The 15,695-nt window shown below is 43.5% G+C and overlaps 1 protein-coding gene across 3 annotated transcripts in view; it reads left to right on the top strand.

Annotated features, from left to right (window-relative positions):
• The window catches only part of VGLL4 (vestigial like family member 4), an 81,949-nt gene that overhangs the window by 10,185 nt on the left and 56,069 nt on the right, over nt 1-15,695 (top strand). For 2 of the 3 annotated variants that reach the window (XM_069967080.1, XM_069967078.1), the window contains exon 2: nt 10,205-10,281. The exons of the other annotated variant lie outside the window; for it this stretch is intronic. In XM_069967080.1, the coding sequence (XP_069823181.1) occupies nt 10,218-10,281 (64 nt within the window). In that variant the 5' untranslated portion in view covers nt 10,205-10,217. The remainder of the gene's footprint in view (nt 1-10,204; nt 10,282-15,695) is intronic. 3 annotated transcript variants of the gene reach the window in all.

Below are 15,695 nucleotides of genomic sequence, written 5' to 3'. Positions count from 1 at the left end.
TGCTTTTTGTAAACAGTCTTTCAAAGATTCACCATATGTGTGAGATGGACTTAAGCGATCTTAAAAATGATCGCAATAACGATTTTTCGAACGATTTATTTGTATAAACGCTGATCGTTATAGGAACCAAATTGTTGCTTCAAAATCGTTAAATGATCGATTGGGCGAATTATTGCTTTGTGTAAACGGACAATAAGTCTCATTGACATTTTGGGAAAATACTTAACCGTAAACGCATTTAACTCCAACGTCTGTAGAAGTTGGATGCAACCCTATGGCTGTATCCATGTCTTCCTAGGGCTACATTTTACTTCTCCAGACGCCGGGAATAAAATGCCAAACGTTGGGGTTCAAAGAATGTTGGTGAACCCAAACTGGCAACTTCACTCAACGCTACTTCTGAGATATGATAAAATTGCAGAATGACCGCTGTGACCGAAACCTTTACATCTGTATTATGACTACTGGCCTGATCTGACAGCATTGTAGATCACTATGTGGGCAGGCTAGGACTTTTGGCCATAAAACGAACACAACAATGCATCCCTATTGCATTTGTGTGAAGCCATATGACGTATGCTTCTCGTTCTTTTCACTGTACTTTTTGAGTTTTTCAAATTTGGTGAAATTCTTTTGACCAGTTTCACCCATACAGTATTGCAGCGGATTTCACGATGCGAGTTCTGCAGCAAAATCCGTTGCAATACGGTTTCTTGTTGTTTACTATTCCTTTACCTACACACAGCTGATTCTTCGTTCCGCTGCAAGAACGTAAAGCCCCTTCCCACTTAACCCGGCAGCTACCAGACTAATACGGTACCTACCTGCGCTCCTGCTTGCTGATTGGCTGAGCGGGACACCTGGGAGCCAGGAGCCTGAGAAGCAAGCAGGAGCGCAGGCAGGTACCGTATTAGCCCGCCAGGTTAAGTGGGAAGGCGCTTTACGTTCTTGCAGCGGAATGAAAAATAGAAAATAACAAGAAGCCGTATCGCAGCGTGAAATCCACTGTAAAACTGTATGTGTGAAACTGGCTTTCTAGTGAATCTATTAGCAGAAGTTTATTATACCTACTGATCAGTCATTCCATGTCACGTGTGGCAGCAATGGGAGGAGAGATCGGTGCACAGTGCCCAATAATTGTCACCACTTTAATCAGCGTGGCGTTGCCGATCAGTAGGTATAAAAAGCTTCTATTGGTACATTTGTTGATAGATTCACTTTTAAGGTGTTCCTGTAACATCTGTCTCCTAGTAAGTTCCTGTCAGATAAAGTGGTTGTTAATTTTTTTTTTTTTTAAGTTTCAAATTCCTAGTAATTTTACATGAAAAAAGTCATTATTTGAAAGCGGATATGTGAAGAATTTTAATTGGCTTGCCTGACTTGTTGAACTTTTGGGTTATTTTGTCTTAAAGGGAAATCTGTCATCTGTAATTCAGGTTTTAAACTGAAGATGCTGTTAGGCCAAGGAGACACATAGTACCTTTTATATATCTGTCTGTGCTTCCATAAAGCAGAGAAATGTTTCTATTCCCTGGACAAAGAGTCAGAGGCTTTTCCAAGCTCCTGATCTGCAGCAAGCTGGAATGCCTCCTCTCTCCCCCCTCCCTGTTTGATTTACACCTGGAAGCTGAGTCCTAAGCAGGGCCAGGTAGGGGAGCAGGGCCGTATTTACCACTAGGCACCCGTGGTCCGGTGCCTAGGGCAGCACCTTGCAGGGGGGCAGCACCAGGGAGCAGGGGGACAGAAAAAAACTAGTTTTTTGGTTTTTACTTTTTTAGTTTCCCTCCTCCCGTTCAGACTTGCCAGTAAATCTGGTGTCTTTTCCAGAGGGGTGGGGGATATGGTGGTATTGGTCAGGTCTGGTATCGCCAATAGGTGAGTGTAGATGGGGCGTCTTCAGGTTTAGTGCCTAGGGCGGCAGCAGCTGTTAATACAGCCCTGTAGGGGAGGGAGAAGGTGTTGCAGCTTGCTGCACTTCAGGAGCTCAAGAAAGTCTCTTTGACTAATATTATTATTATTATTATTATTATTATTATTATTATTATTATTATTATTTATTGTTATTATTATTATTATTATTATTTATTATTATTATTTATTATTATTATTTATTATTATTATTATTATTTATTATTATTTTATTTTTCTATCATCTGGAATTACTGACAGATACATGAAAGGTTCCATGCGTCTCCCTGATCTAACCGTGTCAGCAGTATGGAACGTGACAGATTCCCTTTAACCAGTAGTTGCGGTACTTGTGCTGTAAATGTGAAGAATTACTTGTAAGGTGCTGTAGTATAAAGTTAGGCTACTATTACATGGAACAATAATCGGCCGAATCGGCACCATTCGTCTGATTATCGCTCTGTTGCAAATACAACGATCAGCCGATGATCGTTGTCATCGGCTGATCGTTGTATGTATTACACAGAGCGATAATCGGCCGAATCGTTGATATAGGTTTGAACCTATAATTGTCGGGCGTCGACCGCGCATCTCTACGTGTAATAGCGGTGCGCGGCCGGCGACAAACGATTAACATACCCTATCCATTCTGCAGGGTTCCTCTTGCGGTCTTCACCCTGGGTCCCACACGCTGCAGCTTCAGAGCGGCCTGTCTCAGCTGACCAGGCCACATCGGCCAGTCACAGGCCGCTCTGAAGCTGCAGCGCGCGGGATTCGGGGAGAAGACCTCAAGAGGAGCCTTACAGCCTGGATAGGTAATGTATAAAGTAAAAGCAAGGGCTGCAAGGACATTGGTAATGATGTCCCTGCAGCCCTTGTTAAACGATAATTGGGCCGTGTAATAGGCTCAGTAAATGAGCGCCGATCTAGCAGATTGGCGCTTGTTTACAGTTATTAGCGGGCCTTCATCAGCCCGTGTAATAGTACCCTAAGTCTATCAGGTATAATTCACGTCCCGCTTAGCCAGTCAGTGGCTGCGGTGGGGCAGTGCACTGATTGGCTGAGCGGGACGTCTAGGTGCTGGGACCTTTAAGCAAGCCATAGCGCGGACCGCTAATGTATGCACCAGGCTGCGGGGATGACTATTCCACTGCAAGTATGTAATCTCATTGAAAGTGACTGTGAAGGCATCCACAGCGGATTTTGCTGCAAACTCGCATCGTGAAATCCGCTGTGGATATGTTATGTGTGAACCCACCCTTAAAGGGAAATTCTGGAAAATGGCTGTCTGGGACTGGCATACTAAAAAACAAAAAACAAAACCTGTCCTTTCCTCTGAAGTCACCACAGTTCCTGGTGTCTCCTGGCAGGTGCTGCAGCGACCTATCTGTACTACACATGACCGCTAACGCCAGTGATGGGCTGCAGCGTCCTGTGTATAATGAGCTGTAATCTCAGCACTTCCAGTGGGGGGTGCTCTTCAATCCCTCACTGATGTACATCACTATTACCCAAGAAGTGCCATACCAATGGTTGACTGGTGCGGCCAACCACTAGCCTCAGTGGTCGTATGCTGTACTTACTATGGTCACTTATAAAGCTGGTCATATATCTTTGAGTAGTTAGCCCACTGTTTTTTTTTTTTTTTGTTTTTTTTTTGTTTTAGTTTTTTTTCTTTTCCCTGACTAACCCGTACTGATCAGTGGGGTTCCAGTGCTGGGACCGCTTCTGATCATGAGGATGGGGACAAAATTGTACTTGGAATAAATGATGCACAAACACCATCCCCCTATAGGGCCTCTAAACCTTGTCACATGCTGAATTTGCCAATGTTTGGAAGCCTTATAGGGAGTCAATGGAGCGCTGGCGGCACATGCCTGGTGTTTTGCCCCCCCCCCCATCCCCTTTGAGGGACATTATTTATTAATTATTATTATTATTTATTATTATTATTTATTATTTTATATAATTATTTATTTTTTTCATGCTGGAGTTGCGCTCGTCTCTAAGGGTTACATTGTGTAGCTGTATTTGTATCCTGTCTGCAGCTCAGGGCAAATGAACATTGGTGTTACTTGTATGACTAAATCATTGCTGGAACCCGTCCAAAACATAAGATTTATAACATTAAGTTCTGTACAGAATCACAGGAGCAAGTGTTTTTTTTTTTGGCTGCAAACTCCATTAGACTAATAAATAAGCCTTCAGTGCGGTTTAATAAGTAATGGTCGGGTAATACAATATGAGCTAAAAGGGACAGGGGCCATATTCAAACTAGATTTTTCCAGGCAGTCCTCGGGCTGCATCCACCTTCTGCCGATTGTTCGGGTTGGTGTGAACATGAACTTTTGGCAAGTTTTCTCCTCTCTGACAATACTGGTGCCGATAGTTCAGCATGTCTGATCTAGGGCCCATGACTCCAAAACGGGGCTGTCCTAGAGGTTTGTAGGGTTTCTACTATATATCCTATATGTCAGCACACTGCGACAATTTGGCTGTACCATGCAGGAGCATGGCTGTATACTCAAGGGCACTTTTATAATTGAAGCATATTACCAGGCAATGTCTTCTATTATCCTGTATGGAGATGAGTAATGGACATTGCATTGTACACAGTTGCTGTCCCTTAGGTTATGGTGCTGACCGTCCACTATTTTGTGTACATTACAATAATGTAAGTCCAGGGATTTCACACTCTGGCATAAAATATATATGTATGTGTGTATATATATACACACTGTATATACATAGTATTGTTGTGTGGAACAATCCTGCCTCCTCTCAGCGTCGTCCTCTGAGCTCTCGCATTGTTCGGCTCTTGTGGCATTTATGAAATCCTTTAGATTTTTCACATTCTCTCTGGAAACAATTTCTGGAAGTTCAGTGACAGCACTTTCTTCCAGTAAGCGATGAGACGGCTCCTTCTGCGTCAGATGCCTCTCTGGAATGTAACATGTGGGAAGTGAAGCAATCGTCGGGTGCCGTGTCCCAGCGCTTTCCTCTGTTTATTATGGAGAAACTAGAGGCGGAGGCTTCTGTGGTGTCACTGAGTACAGGAGCCTTTTATTTTATATGGGGTTGCACAATATATATATATATATATATATATATATATATATATATATATATATATATATATATATATATATATATATATATATATATATATATATATATATATATTATATTTTATTAGTGGTGCCTTGGATTACGAGCATAATTTGTTGCGGGACAATGCTTGTAATCCAAATCGCTCTTATGCTGCGTTTGCACAGAACAATTATTGTTCGAATTTTCGCAATAACGACAGCATTTGAGCGATAATCTGCTCGTGTAAACACAGTGATCGGTCAAGCGACGAGCGAATAGTCGTTCATTGTGATCTTTCAACATGTTCTCAAATTGTAGTTGGCTCAAAATTCTCAGATGGCTTCATGTAAACAGTCTTTCAAAGATTCACCCTATGTGTGAGATGGGCTTAACCGATCTTAAAAACGATCGCAATAACGATTTTTCAAACGGTTTATTCGTCTAAGTGCTGATCGTTATAAAAACCAAATCGTTGCTTCAAAATCGTTTAATGATTGATTAGGCGAATTATCGCTTCGTGTTAGGGTGTCTTTACACAGAGATTTATCTGACAGATTTTTGAAACCAAAGCCAGGAACAGACTGTCATAAAGGAAAGACTGAGATTTCTCCTCTTTTCAAAACAATTTCTGGCTTTGGCTTCAAAAATCTGTCAGATAAATCTGTGTAAAGGCGACCTAAACGGACCATTAAACTCTTAAATCACTTTCCCCATAAGAAATAATTGAGATGCAGACAATTGGTTCGACACCCCAAAAATAATGATTTGTTAAATGAATAACATGTAAAACAGATGAAACAAACATTTAGAAACAGCAGAATATGTGATATAAGAAGTTACTGTACAGTAATGGAGAGGATGGGAAACACCAGGGCGTGAAATGCCTGTAACATAGTCCTCCCCCTGCACTTTCATTACAGCGCGGCGCTTGTTCATACAGTTCCCCCGCTCCCAGCATCTTATCACAGATACTGCCCGGGCAGGGGGAGGACTCCGTTGCAGGCATACCACGTCTTCGTTTCGTGCGGTACACGGAACGTGTGACTGTTTTTCCTTTATATACCATTTTTGACTCCATAAAACTCGGATCAGCTGATTGGAGGACATTTGTCAAGTGACTCAGTGTTCTTCCATAGACCGATGATGCCTCTTCACGCACAACCCCTCTGCTGTGTTACTGGACTATTATTATTATCATTTTTTTTTTTTAATTGTACAGTTCTATAATATAATAAGGATATAGACTAGTATTGAGCAAACCTGCAGAATGTTTTGGTTCGTCCAAACCTGACTCCCAGTGGCTGGAAAACTTGGATGCTACCTTATGGCTGCCAGGAAAACATGGGGGACAGTCTTTGGTTGTATCTATGTTTTCCAGGACTCCTTAGGGGTGCAGCCATATTCTCCAAGCAGCGGGAGTCAAATGCCGATCTTTCCTGTTTGGATAAACCCGAACGTTTGGCAGCTTCCCTCAAACCTAGTTATCGCATTTGTGCAGGTTCCTTACATAAACTATGAATTCATTAAGTGTGATCTTCCCCTTTTAAAATGTCTGGGAAAGAAATGAGTAAGCTCTGTGGGAAGACACTGGGGTTGGGAACAGTCACCATGTAGTCACAGCATTGTTATCTAAGAGGTCACTTTAATATGGCCCCAGGTGTATAATCTGCATGGAGGGTATTGGGTGTTTTATTGATGGTTTTCTTAATAACCGTGCACATCATCTGTTCCATATTACAGTAAGACTCTACTAGCTGACCTTATGTGTAGTTTGGTCATACAGTGTTCTCAGAGTGACAGCACATGGAGTCACAGGTCCCTATTACAGACCTGTGTGCTATCAGATTGTGATCCCTGTCATACTTACCAGAAGATTAGATTTCTCTCCCATTGTTAAAGTGTATAGTCCCATAGAATGTTATGGTTGCTATGTTTTGCCATTGATATATTTGTAAGAATACTTAGAGCAATGGGTGGTTTTGTCCTGGAGTATTGTAGGGAACCAAACCAATTATGTTAATTGCAACCCCCAGAGTTTGATCAATCCATATGTTGCTATTCAAATACATAGGTGGAATTATTTGGATGAAACATGAGATGGGAGATTCAGTAGCCTGACAATGGTCAGTGAGCCTGTGACGCAGCGGGGGCACAGGGAAGGGCAAGTAGAGCTTCCTATGTTCCCATACCCCCTACCTGCAGTCCATTTTTCATTTTGGTCAGACTTCTCCTTTAATACTTCCTGCCTCAAAGCTGCAACCCAGTGAATTCCTGTGGTGTGAAATGGTTAACTCCATCTTTCCATGTCGCTGGCTCTGCTTGACTGAGTATAAGAGCTGTTGGTTGCTCTCTGGATGGTTCTTAATCTGGTAACAATACCTGTTCTAGTGCTTCTGTGTCTGCACAATAGCATCACATTTGGCTAATCCTGCAAACACAGCGTCACAGGTGCAGATCTTGCTCAGCCGGAAAAATGCAAAAGGCCTTCTTTGCAGCTTTAAACTGTGGTGAAGAATATAATGGGCAGAAAAATAAAATCTAAAGTAATCAGGATGCTAAAGAGGATTTTTGCCTTGTCAGTATGTAATGGTACTTTTACACGGATCGATAATTCACCCAATCGCACGATTAATTACTTTTTTTTTTTATAACTATCAGCGTTTAGACGGAACAATATATCGTACGGAAAAATCGTTTTGCGATCGCTTAAGCCTATCTCACACATTGGTTAAATCGGTGAAAGAATGTTTACACGGAACGATGTGCAATTTTTTTTGTGAACGACCAACGAAGGTTTGAGAACATGTTGAAAGATAAAAATGAACGATTTCTCGCTCGTCGTTTGATCGTTCGCAGCGTTTACACGTACCATATCGTTTGAATTCGATCGTTATCGCTCAAATTCAAACTATAATCGTTCTGTGTTAAAGGACCATAACTCGCATACCCATAGACTCATTCAGCTGAGGTTGGGCTGGTATAGATTGGATTCACCAGTTTGAGCTATTCCATGCGGCAAAAGAAAAAGCCAGTCTACGGCACTACCATATACTGGGAAAAAAGGTAACTGCTATGGATCAGATATATATGTATAGAACTCCTGACATATATCTCCCATGGATACTGTGAGATGCACTTTTAAAAGGCCTTTTACTTTTTAGTGTTTTTTTTTTTTTTTTTTCTCTCTAAAGGATCATTTAGGATTAGAAAAACATAGACATTTTCTTCCAAAACAGACTCATGCTTGTCCTCCTGTTTGTGGTATTACAGCTTGGCCTTATTCACTTGAATAGGAGTGAGTTGTAATATCGCTAGAGTTGAGCAAACTTTGAGCATGCCGGAGTCCATCTGAACCTGAGCGTGCAGCATTTGAATAGCTGGGGCTGCTGAAGATGGATGCAGCCCTAAAGGCCCTATTCCACCAACAGATCTGACGACAGATTATCTGCCAAAGATTTGAAGCCAAACCCAGGAGTGGATTTGAAAAGAGGAGAAATCCAGTCTTTCCTTTATGACCTGTTCTGATTATAGTCTGTTCCTGGGTTTGGCTTCAAATCTTTGGCAGATAATCTGTCGTCAGATCTGTTGGTGGAATAGGGCCTTTAGGCTGCCTGGAAAACATGGATATGACCTATAGCTGTATTATGTTTTCCAGGCAGCCTTAGGGCTTTATCCAGCTTCAGCAGCCCCAGCTAATCAAATGCTGCACGCTCAGATTCAGATGAACTCCAGGATGCTCAACGCTAAATATTACACACAGTCTAAGCACAATGGTGGTGCTGTTTTTGGAAGAAAGTGTTTCCCCCACCCACCTAATCCTGGATAACCTCCAAAAGGGTTTAGCCAGTTGGTAAAAATGCATCAACTGATTGCAAGCTAGGCCAATACACTTCATACTACAATGGCCCCAACCTGCCAACGGTCATTAAAAAGTGTATGGGGGCGGGCAACTCTGCACCAACAGATGATGATGGTAGAGAAAGGGGTCGCAATGAGAGGGTCGCAATGTGTATGGAGAGGACAGGTGAGGTGACTGTTGGCAAACAGTTATTGAAGGTTTATAGGCATCTTTATTTCTGGCATCCACTATTTCACTATGAAAATGCTACCTAAGCGATCAGCATCATGTTATAGAGCAGAAGGGGCTGAGCAGATTGATTGATTATATATATATATATATATATCTCTTTATGGGAAAAGATTCAGTATAACTTTTTTTTTCATTAAAATCACTCATCTCTTCATGCTAAAGATTCCAGCCCATTGAATGAGCTTTTGGCTGTCAGCCATGTTTATTCTACGGGATACTGTCCGTAAGAAGAATACATGTAGAACAATTGTCAACCTCAGGCCCTCCAGCTGTTGAAAAACTACAATTCCCATCATGCCTGGACTATACCAACAAAGCTAAAGCTTTGGCTGTCCAGGCATAATGGGATTTGTAGTTTTGCAACAGCTGGAGGGCACCCAGCTGACACCCACGATGTAGACTATGTTTGGTCTGATGGCTACAGCAGAAAAACATGGTCTGAACAGCCTCTTAGATTGTGGGTTCTCTAGTCATGAATTTTTACGGGTCGGATATCCCCTTTTTAAGACAAATGGATGGGGACTAAACACAAAAAACTGGTATGAAGTTTGGGAAAGATGGCTATGTCCTTGCATTAGCTGCTGAACAATTTGCATGTCTCGGCCTTCTGTTCCAGAAGGAGGATTAACCTTCTGTTCTTTTAATGCAAAATGGTTGAGCTAAGCAAATACCTTGTTTCAGGAATGCTTTGCTGCTTTTTTGCAGCGCTACAGGGCTTGTGGTTTCTTTGTCCTCTTCACCTGACCTCGTGGACATCCCTTAATCTCTTAGAAGGACCATGTGCTCCAAATTCTGTAACCAATGAGCCAATCACATGGAGCCGAGTCCATACCACTGTGGTGTATGGAGCTGCTGGGGACTTCTGTCATGTGTATGACGGCTTACCTGAAATCCTGTCTAGATATTGAAGGAACCTCCTGTCCTTGTTCCACAAAATAAATGTTTGTCAATGGAGTCTTATAGTTGCCATTGGCATTTGTATGTCTATACAGTGACATTCATTGCAGATTCCATAGCTTGGTTTTGTAAAAGTTATCATGTGACCCTGTGTTTATTCTTCTCTTTTTTCATTGACTTTATATATTTGTGTTGTTTTTTTTTTTTTTGTCTTTTTAGGGTCTTCCCAGGAATGGAGACTCCATTAGACGTACTGTCAAGAGCGGCATCCTTAGTCCATGCAGATGATGAAAAACGTGAGTAATAGATATTCTCTGTTCAGGTCTGTGTCACTGGGTGGATATAGAGTATACAAACAGTGTCTAATATGAAGGTCATGTATGGAGAGAAGGTCACAAGACTGAGGTGCACACGTCACGGCGTTCTTGCAGGGAACGGATTGTGAAATCTTAATGAAATGTACAAGGCTTTTACTGAGATGAAGCAAAATGAGAAAAGTTCATTGTATAGGACTTATACAAACAAATGCGCAACCCTGTGCGCGGAGCCTGGACTGCTCTCTACTGTGTGTGCAACTTTTTTCTTTTCCAGCATTTATCAGACAAAAAGTTTTAAGTAGAAGGGTACGGGCACACTATGAAATCTCTGCGAAGTTTCCAAGGCGATTCCGCCTGGCAGTCTCTGCTTGAAGTTCCGCTCATTCCATTCCATTTGACATGTCAATTCTTATGGTGGAGGGCAGAATTTGCTGGAAAATTTCATTGAGTCTATGGAACGAGCAAAACGTCAAGCGGAGGCCATCCAGCGGAAACTGCTTGAATTCTCTGGAAATTCCGTAGTGTGCACATACCCTTAAAGTAGAGACCTATGGGGGTACAATGCAGACCCTATGAATGTTTTTTGAAGCCCTATAATGGGCCCCATACAAATTGGTGCCATAAGGTACAGTCACATGTGGTGTAAATGCTGTACATGGTTCACAACCACGGAGATGTGATCACCCACTGATGTGATAGGGAATTGCCACTGTGATTTTTGTTGCATCTAAAACCGCTTCTACTTTCCACTGGTGGAGGTCAAGTACCACTCATACTCCTAATACGTACCTTATGCTATACCTGTAGCTTAACCTATAGCTGCCTGACCTCACTAGTGGCAGTGCCAAAACACTAATCCAAGCGCTAATCATTCATTGCCTCAGTTACTTTAATGTCTTACTAGCTGGTATTCTATTAAATACACAGTCTCCAGTGCATTGTGAACACTGCAAGAATATCAACCTGACTGTTTGGCGTGCCTATGTAAAGGTCCCTGTACATGAGCGGTATGTTTATACTTACCTGACCGGTAGTGATGTCACAATACTGTTCTCCTTACTAGTGATATCACAGAAGCTTAAAGAGACGGTGTCCATAGGCTAATGCCTTATGCCCTATCTAAGAGTAGCATTAACTAGTGATGGAGAAGCTGAACAGAATGATGTATCACTTCAGTGACATCCTCTTGTATAACAATAACTAGTCCTCTCCATTATGTGCATTTGCTCAGTACTCCTGGATATTTATGAGCACCAGCACACTGTCAGTTGTCTTTATATACTGTGTATAGGTAGACACCTGTCAATCAGCAGCTGAGGTTTGGCCAACTGCAACAGAAGGAATTACATGCATAAGCAGTTTATGGGCTCTTCGATTTCCAGAAATTAATTTGTAAGGCTGCTGTGCAGTGTATGACTGTCCTTAAGGCTTTAAGACACCTATGGTGCTAGATGGTGCACTGATAAAAATTATATCACCTATGAAATTCCAAGGAAATCCTCAAAGAAAATGTACCTGTTGAGGCTACTCGAGTCCTGGTGTATGATATATATTCTGCCTTTGCTCTGTTATTACTCATTTATCCTCCTTGCTAGTTTACAAAGCTTTCCGCCATCCTACACCTTCCTGCCATTCCACCCACATCCCTACCTACCAACATTCTACCGCTATTAACTTAGCAAGCGACCTGTGACCATCATCCTATGTCTCACTCATGCCTCCAGCCAGGGGCGTAGCTAATGTCTCTTGGGCCCTGGTGCAAGAGGTCAACTTGGGCCCCCCCTTACCACATACTGACTAATAACACCACATACTAACACCACCGCTGCTACTGAATAAAATCCTCTGTACATAGACCAATATCACTTTATACAGTCATATAAAGGTGGACGCACTGTACACAGGATCTATACACCATATATATTACAGTGCAGTTATATCAAGTGTCTCACAGGTGACGTCTTTATTTTCTCCATCTGCCCTGGGCCGTTATGAGAACTTCTCCGAGCCAGGATTCCACAGAATCTGCCAGAGAAAGATATTAGGTTCCTCACCATCCTAATCTCTCTACACACTGCACATCTGTATTGGCCCCTTTACACCCTCATTTAGTAGGTAGCCCTAACACTATGGGGGAGATTTATGAAAGGGTGCAAATATACACCTGGTGTATACTGCCCACAGCAACCAATCACAGCTCAGTTTTTAGCTCTGGTAGAATAAAAGAGGAGCTGTGATTGGTTGCTGTGGACAGTTTACACCAGGTGTATATTTACACCCTTTCATAGATCTCCCCCTATGTGATCACCCTTATAGTACATATTCCCCTATTGTATACACCCCCCATGTAGTCCACCTTTATAGATGGCCCCCCAATGTTTCCACCTTATAGATGGCCCCCCAATGTTTCCACCTTATAGATGGCCCCCCAATGTTTCCACCTTATAGATGGCCCCCCAATGTTTCCACCTTATAGATGGCCCCCCAATGTTTCCACCTTATAGATGGCCCCCCAATGTTTCCACCTTATAGATGGCCCCCCAATGTTTCCACCTTATAGATGGCCCCCCAATGTTTCCACCTTATAGATGGCCCCCCAATGTTTCCACCTTATAGATGGCCCCCCAATGTTTCCACCTTATAGATGGCCCCCCAATGTTTCCACCTTATAGATGGCCCCCCAATGTTTCCACCTTATAGATGGCCCCCCAATGTTTCCACCTTATAGATGGCCCCCCAATGTTGTCCCCTCCTCCTGCCCCTCCATCATCATACTACTACCCCTTTATCCTCCTCTTGTTCCTTCATCATCATATCATTACAGCCCTCATAATCCTCTTGTTCCATCATCATCATATCATTACACCCCTCATCATCCTCTTGTTCCATCATCATCATATCATTACACCCCTCATTATCCTCTTGTTCCATCATAATCATACCACTACACCCCTCATCATCCTCTTGTTCCATTATCATCATCATCATACCACTACACCCCTCATCATCCTCTTGTTCCATTATCATCATCATCATACCACTACACCCCTCATCATCCTCTTGTTCCTTCATCATCATACCACTACACCCTTCATCATCCCCTTTAAAACAAAAAAATCTATGCTCACCTGAATGATTTCTCTAGTCCCCTAGTCACAGGCGCTGGCGGGTTTCCCGCGGCGGGGGGCGGAGCTTCGCGGGACCTGTTTTTTTTTTTTTTTTTTTTAAACGCGATGCTCCCTCCGCTGGAAGTACTTCTTCCCGGCGCACACAGAGCTCTCTGGGGAGCCGCAAGACAGCCGGGGCCCATCCCAGCCTGCCTCTTGTGATCGCAAGCAAAACATTACTTGCGGTCACAAGAGGGAGTGGGAGGCGGGCAGTACAGTGGCAAGGGGGGGCCTCGCAGGCCCCCCTTGGTAGTGGCCCAGTCGCGGCGGCGACCGCTGCGACCACGGACGCTACGCCACTGCCTCCAGCACTTCTCTTGTGCTGCACATATTTTTTAGGGAAGTTTGTCAGTTTTTGGGGTTTGCTGAATAACTTCGCTTTTTTTTATGCCTCGAAATATACCTGGTAGCGGTTATGAGGAGTGACAAGTGAATTGTTGGCAGAATCTTGTACTTAAAGGTGTTTAGCAATACACATACTTATGTCTACCAAGGCCGTTACTAGTTATGTTTAATCAATCCAACGTCTGGTGTCATATTTTTTTTTACAGCTGCACCTATGTCAATACCACCTGAACTTTCTGGTGACTTGTTTGTTCAGGCTGTTGTTTGCACACCTTTTATATCACTCATTTCTGAAGACAATGGTGGCAATGACATGAGTTATTCCACTGTGAAACTATTATGTATTGATTACATTTTACCTTTACCACCAAATCTTCACACCCCGATCCCCAAATTCTATAGCCCTCATGGTGTTACTAACACTAAAGGGATTAAGGCCCCATTCACACGTCAGTGTCAGTTTTTACTGTTAGGAAATCCTGATCAGGAGGCTTCAAATGTCATCAGGAAAGTATCAGGAAACCTTCAGGATTTCCTGACAGTAATCCGTTTTTACCTTCAGGAAACCATCAGGAAACCATCAGGAAAAGCCTTCAGGATTTCCTGATCAGAAAAAAAAAGTGTTTAATATGGTCTAGTATGCCAACATACATCACAAGTACCCACATCGCTCCTAGTGCACCGTGCCACCATCTCCCCCTCATGTACCGTCCCACCATCTCCCCCTCATGTACCGTCCCACCATCTCCCCCTCATGTACCGTGCCACCCTCTGCCCCTCATGTACTGTGCCACCGTGCCCTTGTGTCCCCTATGTGTATCGTGCCCCCTTACCCCCTTGTGTACTGTGTCACCATCTCCCCCTCATACCATGTGTCATCTTATCTGTTGCAGAACTACAACTCCCATTATGTGATGTAGTCCTGCATATTATTACACACTATGCTGGAAGATGTAGTTCTACAGCCTACCCTATATACCATGCTGGGGGATGTAGTCCTGCATATTACCACACACATCATGATGGGAGATGTAGTTCTACTATGCCACTGCCTCACCCCTCTTATACCGTGTCAACCTTTCATTTGTTGCAGAACTACAACTCCCATTTGAACTGCCAATAGCACATGATAGGAGTTGTAATTCTGCAACCTGGATGACCGCAGATTGCAAAACTACAACCCCCATCATGCCCTGATGGCAATCCATGATGGGAGTTGTAGTTCTGCAACCTGAAAGGGCCGCAGGTTGCAAAACTACAACTCCCATCATGCCATGAAGGCAAACCATGATGGGAGTTGTAGTTCTGCAACCTGGAAGGGCCGCAGGTTGCAAAACTACAACTCCCATCATGCCATGAAGGCAATCCATGATGGGAGTTGTAGTTCTGCAACCTGGATGGCCACTGGTTGCAGAACTACAAAGTCCCATAATATCCTCTCAGCAGGGCATGATGGGAGTTGTAGTTTTGCCATCTGAGACCATCCAGGTTTCAGAAATACAACTCCCACCATGCCCTGCTGACAGGTCATAATGAGAGTTGTAGTTCTGCAACCTGGATGGCCACAACTACAGCCCCCATCAAGACCTGTCAGCAGGGCATGATGGGAGTAGTAGTCCTGCAACCTGGATGGCCACAGGCTGCAGAACTACAACTCCCATCATGACCTGTTAGCAGGACACATGATGGGAGTTTTACTCGGGGGGGGTGGTAATCTCACCAGTCTCGGCGGCCGTTGATCAGCGCTGAAGGAGCAGGAGCGGCGGGAGCAAGGGCAGGCGGTGGTGAGTCCCGGGGAGCGGGGGCAACCTGCTGCGGTCGCCGGGGGGGGGGGGGGGGGGGAGGGGGGTTTGCAGGTGCGGGGTTGCGCGGGACGACCTC

The sequence above is a fragment of the Dendropsophus ebraccatus genome, chromosome 4 (genome assembly GCF_027789765.1).
Source record: "Dendropsophus ebraccatus isolate aDenEbr1 chromosome 4, aDenEbr1.pat, whole genome shotgun sequence".
NCBI lineage: Eukaryota > Metazoa > Chordata > Amphibia > Anura > Hylidae > Dendropsophus > Dendropsophus ebraccatus.
Note: the sequence above shows the minus strand (reverse complement) of the source record. Positions and strands in the feature narration are given on the sequence as shown.